This window comes from Olea europaea, unplaced genomic scaffold (genome assembly GCF_002742605.1).
Source record: "Olea europaea var. sylvestris unplaced genomic scaffold, O_europaea_v1 scaffold2900, whole genome shotgun sequence".
In the NCBI taxonomy this organism is placed as follows: Eukaryota; Viridiplantae; Streptophyta; class Magnoliopsida; order Lamiales; family Oleaceae; genus Olea; species Olea europaea.
The window spans coordinates 38186-46642 of record NW_019247562.1 but is presented as its reverse complement, the minus strand read 5'-3'; the positions used below and the strand labels follow the sequence as shown (position 1 = coordinate 46642).

The following is an 8457-nucleotide window of genomic DNA, read 5'->3' as shown; positions in this document are numbered from 1 at the left end:
TTCAGCACTCGAGTTTCCTTGCTGGAGGAGCCACATTGGCAGCCGGGAGGATTGTTGTTGAAAAAGGAATTTTAAAGGTACTTTAACACTATGGAAAGTTGCAAATAAAGTCTGTCTTTCATAAGGTTTTTTAGTTACTTGATTTTCACCCGTTTGAATGTTAACTCAATTCATTATTTGGTGAATATCGACAGGCAGTCTGGCCTCACAGTGGCCATTATCGGCCGACCCCAGAAAATTTTCAAGACTTCGTATCATTTCTCGGCGAGAATAATGTGGATCTCACGGATGTTAAGGTATAGAGAAGTTTATTATTAATCTATTGTTCTCCTCTGCTCTCTAATACTATGCATTAAACATGCACATCATGTTTGCACAAGAGAAATCAAGATTTATGGGCTGAATAATTTTGATCTTGTTTTTTCCAGCTTGATTCCATTGACGAAGAAGAAGAATCTATGGGAAAGAAGGGAGGTTTATACTTAAGAAGTAACTCCTCCGAAGAAGACTTGGCTGAAAAGGATCGGTTAGAGACGGTAGAAAATGATACTGTAGACTCCAATTCTCATAAAGTTGTATCTATAGAGGAAGAGACTTCTGCTGCAATAGAGATGCCTGAATCAAGATCTTCTCGTAACTTCAGTAAAAAATTTACTACTCTACAAATACCAAGCAAGGACAATTTCTTGGAGAAATTAAGGATTGAAAACACAGTGGCAGAATTAAAAACTCAGAATTTCTTGCTGGATTCACTTGTCGATGGATATGAAACAGCAGAAGAGTCTTTTGCTTCAGAGCCTCTTTCCATTAATCAAGAGCATAACACGTCCCATCAAGAACATGATGAGACTAATGAGGAGATCATTTCAGAAGAATCAATTCTCCAGAGGATAAATTCTCGTAAGGATATGAAGTCTTTTCAATTAGGGAACAAATTATCTTGCAAATGGAGTACAGGAGCTGGACCTCGAATAGGATGTTTAAGAGACTATCCTTCGAGGCTCCAGTGCCATGCTTTGGAGCAAGTGAATTTATCCCCAAGAACTAAAAGCCACTTAGATTAGACTTCACTTCTCGGAAATCAACACCGACAGGCATTGGTAGGGAAAATACCAGTGTGTTCTAGCTCGTCTCCTCTAGACAAATCGAATCTGTCTCATAATAGCAGTAACCATTATATGACACAGTCCTCCCTTTCTGTAAAGGAACTTAATAATGGAGTTGCTGTAACACAAGTAGTCACAGTTCAATTTTTTGATCGATCCATTCTTTTGTTTGAATAGAAGAGCAATTCTTTTATAGGAATTCTTACAACTTCTGTTTTCTCTTACAACATGTACTCGAGTTTTTGTTTCATCATCTTGTACATTACAAGGATGAACAATTGTAAAATTTTGTGGGTTTTAATACCCTTGCAATTTAGAAGAAAATATTGTTTAAGTTTCTTTCAGCAGTTCTTGATAGAATTTTTTTTGGCATTTATGCATGGCTTTTGAATTCTGATTTACATTTACTACAATGAATATCTCGATTAAAATAGGCTCCAAACAGTTTTCCGCGTTTTCTAACATTGAATTTGACTTGGTCTGTTGTTTTGAAGTGCTTACAAGGTACGGGAGTCAACTCTTTGATAAGAATGCTTCTAGTCAATTGCTTTTATCTTTGGAAAGTTTGTCTTTGCGTGAAGAGCAAGTTTTAGACCAGATAATGTAGATTTTCTTTCATCAATCCAAGAAGAAGCTATAGAATTTATGTCTGTTCAGCTGTGTGAGGTGTCAAAATTCCAGTTGCGAGACAGCAAAAGGATATGCCCTTATGAGGATTGCAGATTTGGACTCGAGAATCCCAACACTCAATTTTAATTTCAATAGCGACCATTTTTCTACATCAAAAGAGCCAATTTATGGAGAGAAATTGCACAAAAACACATAAGAAGGTGAATTCCAAGACCTGGTCCCAGAAGGCCATATTACATAATCCAAAAGATTTGTTCGCAATTATTACAATTGTAAGTTAACAAGTCAAATCAAATCAACTTAGAGTACAATCTATATAAAGATTCAAAAACACAATCAACTATTCAAATTTTCTCAAAATATACATTCTCGACTTTGTAAGAGGTAAATTTTAAGCAACAACAAACGGTAACAAGTATCAATTAGCCGTCAAGTAACTTTTGAGGAACTAAGAAGCAAAAACAAAGGTATGAAATTAAACCTTAAAAAAGACCATGTTGTGTATAAAGAAATGAGAAGTAATTCATACATGCTAGAAAATTGGTATATAATGAATAATGGACACATGTTAATTCTGATCAAGATGCAAAATATTCACAGGACTTCCATGAGTTGTGATGTCATGAAAATGCAAAACATAATAGATCTTAAACAAAATGCTTGTTTTAATTTGTTAACTGATTCGTGGGCAAGAAAATGGGAGGACATTTAACAGGTTGTACTGTCACATAGATCCAAAACAAAGGACAGTTACAAATAATTAGAATATAATCCATCAAGATCTTCAATAATTAGCTTATGGATCAAAGGTTCAGTTCATGTATTGCCAATTATGGAGTTCATATAGTAAGGATTATTCCCAACAAAAGCTCCACCTTATTCTGTTGTCGAAACATTCAAAACTAGTCCAAATTCAGAGGACGAAAACCTATTGTATGGGCATGATTTTTTTTTATGCTTTATACAATTGCTACTGTCGCTGAGCTTGTTCCAAGGATCGTCAAAACGGTATTTTTCGGACTCAGTCTAATGTTACATTTCTCTACCAAACAACTAATTCAACCGGTTCCAATCCACAACCAATATATTCACCTTGATTGTTTCTCAATCTCATCCACAAAGGACAAGATAATGGTGATAATTTGTAGCCACAAAGGCAAAAAGAAAAACAATGGAAGAAGGCACAAAGAGGAGGCTAAAATACACGAAGGAAGTCACCTATTTTCCTTCACTATGCAGCCGATTTTTCACCTAGAGAGCAGCCACGTTTTTCCCTTTTTTCATACACAAATCACACACAAAATTGGCTACGGTAAAAAACAAATATAAGTAAGGTTAGATTAGGCTTTTAATTGGACCAATAACAAAGCTCAATGGGCCAAAATTCAAAACCGTTCAAAAGGTAATATAAATGGGTCGAGTAGAGTCTTTGAACTTGATTGTTGATAATTATTTCACTTATCAACGAAGTCCATAAAATATATTCCCATGTTAATATCATAGTCCGAAATTTATTAGGTATTAAAACCCAACAGTTACATCATTCCTAAAGTACCATACTACCATGTTTAGACTTTAGTTTCAGTTTTCAGTTATATTTAACAGGTTACAATTGACAAGTGGTATTTAAAAAATAATAATAAAAAAAAATTATTTCTGCATTTTGATTTGCTGGCTTGTAATTGTAACCTCTTAGATTTTGTTCCATGCATGCATCTAAAGCCCTCTTCAATGCTTTGTGACATTTTTTGTGGTAGGAAAATGTTCCTACCAAAGCGACTCATGAGTGCTCTTTCAAGAAAGAATACGAATCTAAAGTTTTTGGTAGCATGTCTAAGGAATATATATGCAATCTTTGGTTTCATTTGGGAGAGTTTTTATGAAAGATTCAATTGAAGATTTTGACATTTTCAATGGAGTTTGTTAGGTAGTCAGGCTGTTGAATTGGTAAGGAGCCCTGTTTGTCATCCATTTTTTTCTAATTCTTTTTTCTACAGTACTCATTTTTAACCACACATTTTTTATTAAAATAATATTGCACGTAAATAAAAAAAATTTCCTTCTTTTTTAATCACACATTTCAACATCAATCACTATTCCATAATAAATTCTTCCCAAATAATTGACGACAAACACACCCTTAGTATTATAAAGGTGACTAGTAACACCACAAGAGATTTAGAAGATTAATAATAATTTAACCCTTCTCTTCTCGTAGAGGGACTCTTTAATAGAAGAAACCTTTCAAAGGCCATACGTCACTAATTTTCTTTGTTCCACCTTTTCCGAAATGGAAAGAGAGAGCGAATGGACTGCACATGGTGGTCGGTATATTTTATTATTTCACGTTGGCAGCAAATTTTTATGGAGCAATATATAAGTTCTAGTTCTAAATATTATATTTCATAAATAACAAATCCACTAATATATTTCAAAAATCAGGGGTAAATAAATTTATTAAATATTAAATTATAATATATTATACATCAATTATTTCCACTCTATTTCATCTCGCCCCCACTACACCACCTTCTCTCCACCAGAGATAGCCATCCACTTCAATGACTACTCCGACGACTATTTTTTGACCAATGACCTGTGATTAGTTCTGTTGAATTCGTAAACTGTGCACATTGTGACATATGAAATATGACTTGTAAACCATGAATTGTTACCTGTGATTGTCTGTGATTGTATGCAACTAACATGTGTTATCTTTGATTAACTATGATCAAATTTAGTTTCAGTGTGATTAATTGTTACTAAATTTGTTTTCAATATGATTATATGTGATTATGTCAATTTTAACCATGACAGTATGTGATCAAGTCATAATCGATCACAACTAACACAAAATTAGTCGCAACAAATCACAATAAATATATACTTAGTCACAAAGTGTTACCACAGACAAATATGCACACACCTAGGGATGTCAATGGGCTGAGCCGGCTTGCGAGTAGACGTTGTTTATATATATATATATATAATTTATTTTTATTTTTTTTTAGAACAAATAGGTAATTTGAAAAATAAAAAAGTAATTTTTTTTACTAAAAGAGATAGAAAAAATAAATAAGAAAACTTTATTTTTTTATTTTTCTTTTTAAAATGGATAAAATATAAACTCTCCTCCTTTATCCGGGTTTGGGACCGACTACTTAAATTTTCAGTAGACGGAGTTAAAAATTGTACACGAACAATTTTTTGTAGCGTATACAATTTTTTAAAGAAAATTAAAAGTAACGATAAGGAAAGAAAAATTTTATCAATATAATTAAATCAAATATCACTTACTTGACGACATGCAATTTCGGAATATTTATCTTATAGTCGGAAATGAGCGTCATGCCAATCCTTAACGCACATTAGCGCTTTGAAAATATTTTCTTTCAGTCGGTTCCTGACCTCGCTCAAAAGTCTTTTACCTGCACTAAAAGCAAACTCCGAAGTAACAGTGCTAACCAGAGGTGTCAGTAGATCTTTTGCAATCGTAGATATAACTGGCCAACGTCGTTCATACCTTCGTCAGAATTCAATTACTTCGTCTGAACTTTTTTTAATTGTTTTATCTGTTGACATATTCTGGTTGAAATAATCAATTAATTCAGCAGGCAATGCATTATGGCTTGAGCCTGTAGATGTATGATGAGAATGAGATACAGATGGTCATGACATGGCAGTGGCAGTGGTAGTAGATGAACACATTGCAGATGAATCAAATCTATACGAATTAATGCCTTGAAATAATCGATTCGATAGAAAGGAAGGGATAGTGTGTATTTTTCGTTGGGGATTTCCTGGAAAAAATCGTCGCATATTCCTTATAAAAGATATTCAGTCCGTTAGAATATATTTCCACATTTTCTTTTTCAATTTCAGTGGAAGGGTAGGTGCAGATGGTACCCGACTAATATTGGTACCCATTCGGTTCGCATATAATTCATACATTTCACATAATGTTTGCTCTAAATTTTTATATGTGATAGGTGTATCAAATTTTAAGGCGTTTGAAATTTGATCAATTATATATTTAGTTCTCGATAAATTATATCGAGGTCCATCACACATTCTAAAGGAAATAACATAGGCAAATCTTCCCAATATTTTCTAAATTTTAATTCCATAGCAATCATAATTTCACTAAAATCATGGTCATTTCTGTATTTATGAAATGTTCTTGCAATTATATAAAGACGTTCAAGTATCATACAGCCGGTGGGATAGTAAACGCTCGATAAAATCTTAGTGGTTTCATAAAAAGATGTCAAAATTTTTTTAACTTTCAAAGCTAAATACCAATCACGTTCAATCAACATACCATCATCATCACTTCTAACATATCTATTATTATATAAGTCAATTATTAAATGTTTAAAACCTTCACATGACTTTAATAACAAATAAGTAGAGTTCCACCTATGACCTACGTCGCTAACAAATATTTTAGCATTTTGCACTCCTATTTCGGCACAATAATTCTCAAATGCTTGTTTTCTACTTGGAGAGATTGTGATATATATTAGTGCATTCCTAATATTTTGAAGTTCATCATTTATATATTTTAAACCATTTTGGACAATTAAATTCAAAATATGACACATACAGCGAATGAAACAAATACCCATCAAAATCAGGTTGTAGTACCCTATGCAATTTTTCAGCAACTACTTTATTCACACTAGCATTATTGAAAGTAAATGAACGAATTTTACTTTCGCAATGATATTCTCTAACAATACTAATAATAGCATTAAATATATTTTTAGCGTTGTGAGGAAACTCAATAATTCTAAAAGCAATAATTTTTTTATGCATGCACCAAAGTGAGTCTATATAATGTGCAGTTGCAGCTATATATGCTCTTTTATTAATCCCTTCCCATATATCTGAAGTTAAAGATATGACACCCCCATATTTTTGCAAATCCATAATTAATTGTTGTTTTGTTGAAGTAAAATACTGTATTGTATCAAAACGAAGAGTGTTTCGACTTACCCCAACGTACCCTGGCTGCAGATATTCTTTCACATACGAGACGTAGTGTTGGTTGTCAATTAATGCCAAAGGCAACTCAGCACCGGCAACAAGCTTCACCATTCCGGTTCGAGTTTTCTCCTCCAAATACACCTATGTGGATAGGGATGCAGTAGAACCAATGGCGTCTAGACTGCCAAATCGCAATTATGTTTGACAACCTGGAATAAGTCCGTGTTTGGCCGCACATACTTTGTAATGACGGTTGAGATGGGTGGTACAAATTCCTCTTTGTCATACCAATTTTTGTTGGCAGTATTTACATACTGCTTCGGATTTTTGGACTCCTTTGACGATTTTTTCCCGTTAAAATCAACTTAAAGTGATCCCAACATTTTGCTTGTTTTTTCCCCTTTCGCTTTCCTCTTGCATCAGGAATGTTTAATTCAGCCTCTTTTTTCTGATCGTGTTCCTCTTCGGGAATGTCAACATCATCCAAATTAATTGGATAATTTGGATTGCCGCTTACATGATGATGAAGATCCAAATCTGAAATATTTTCAGGTAGGGGTACGTCATATAAACCTTCAAATTGATTCTGAAATTGACTTTACGGTGTCATAGGCGATTTGTTTCCTCCCACACCGAGCAAATTTTCGACAAATGACCGTGGATCCATTTGTTTTAGTTGTAATAAGTAATAACTAGTAGAAGAATAATTGTATAAATGTAGTGAGGAATGAAAATCGGATGAAATTTCAATAAATATAGTGAGAACTAAGAAATGAGAATTGGATATTTTATAAATTGTATATAAAAATTGCAAGTTATCAACACAATACAAGAAACTTGAGAGAAATATAATTGAGAGTTGAGAGAATTGTAAAAAAATTTGTGGCTAAATGCCACTATTTATAGAAGAAAAAGAAAAAAATAAAATAAAATAAATTTAAGGACCAAAACGGTCACTGAAAAAATTCAGTGACTGTTAACGATCAAAAAACATATTAAAAAAATTAATGAGGGATTGAAACGGTCACTGACAAAAAATCAGTGACCGTTCAAAAAGTGACCGAAACGGTCACATTTCAAAATATGTGACTGTTTCAGTCACATTTTAAAACAAGCCCACGAGCTTGGGCTCGTGCCTCGTTTCCAAACGAGCCGCTCGCGAGCAGCTCTTTTTTGTGCGAGCCGACGAGCTCCGTTTTGGCGAGCCGACGAGCCGCTCGGCCCATTTGCCACCCCTACACACACCATAGACCAACACCCCAATCCACCACCACCACAACCTCCAATGCACCACCACTACCACCTTCAACTTAAATCCACGATCATAAATACTATATTTACTAACTTATGTTATCTGTGATCAAATTTATCTTCACTATGACTGTCCTGACCAAATTAGTCTAATTTGTGACTGTACGTAATCAAGTCACATAGTGTTGCAGATCTGGCAAAAAAAAGTCACACCAAAGCCATTATTTTACCTCCGTAACAAACAAAGAGTATAATTATATCCCACCTCAACAAATGGGGTTATAGATGATTGGATAAGAAATGGAGGTGGGGAAAGATTGGATGGAATGAAACCAGGTGATCGATTTGGGGCTGAAGAGATGGGAATAGAGGCGGCTGGAGGGGACGGGGGTGTGCGGGAGTTGATGTTCTCAATCTCATCGATATCCGATTGAGACATGGAGCATAAGGGAATTGTATCGCTGTGAGACATTATGTGTGT

General features: G+C 34.1%; 1 protein-coding gene across 1 annotated transcript in view; it reads left to right on the top strand.

Annotated features, from left to right (window-relative positions):
- Positions 1-1388, top strand: part of LOC111384366 (IQ domain-containing protein IQM2-like) — a 12243-nt gene extending 10855 nt beyond the window's left edge. The window contains exons 2-4 of the mRNA XM_023008642.1: positions 6-77; positions 195-296; positions 429-1388. Of these exons, the coding sequence (XP_022864410.1) occupies positions 6-77; positions 195-296; positions 429-1064 (810 nt within the window). The 3' untranslated portion in view covers positions 1065-1388. The remainder of the gene's footprint in view (positions 1-5; positions 78-194; positions 297-428) is intronic.
- Positions 1389-8457: the final 7069 nt, after the last annotated feature.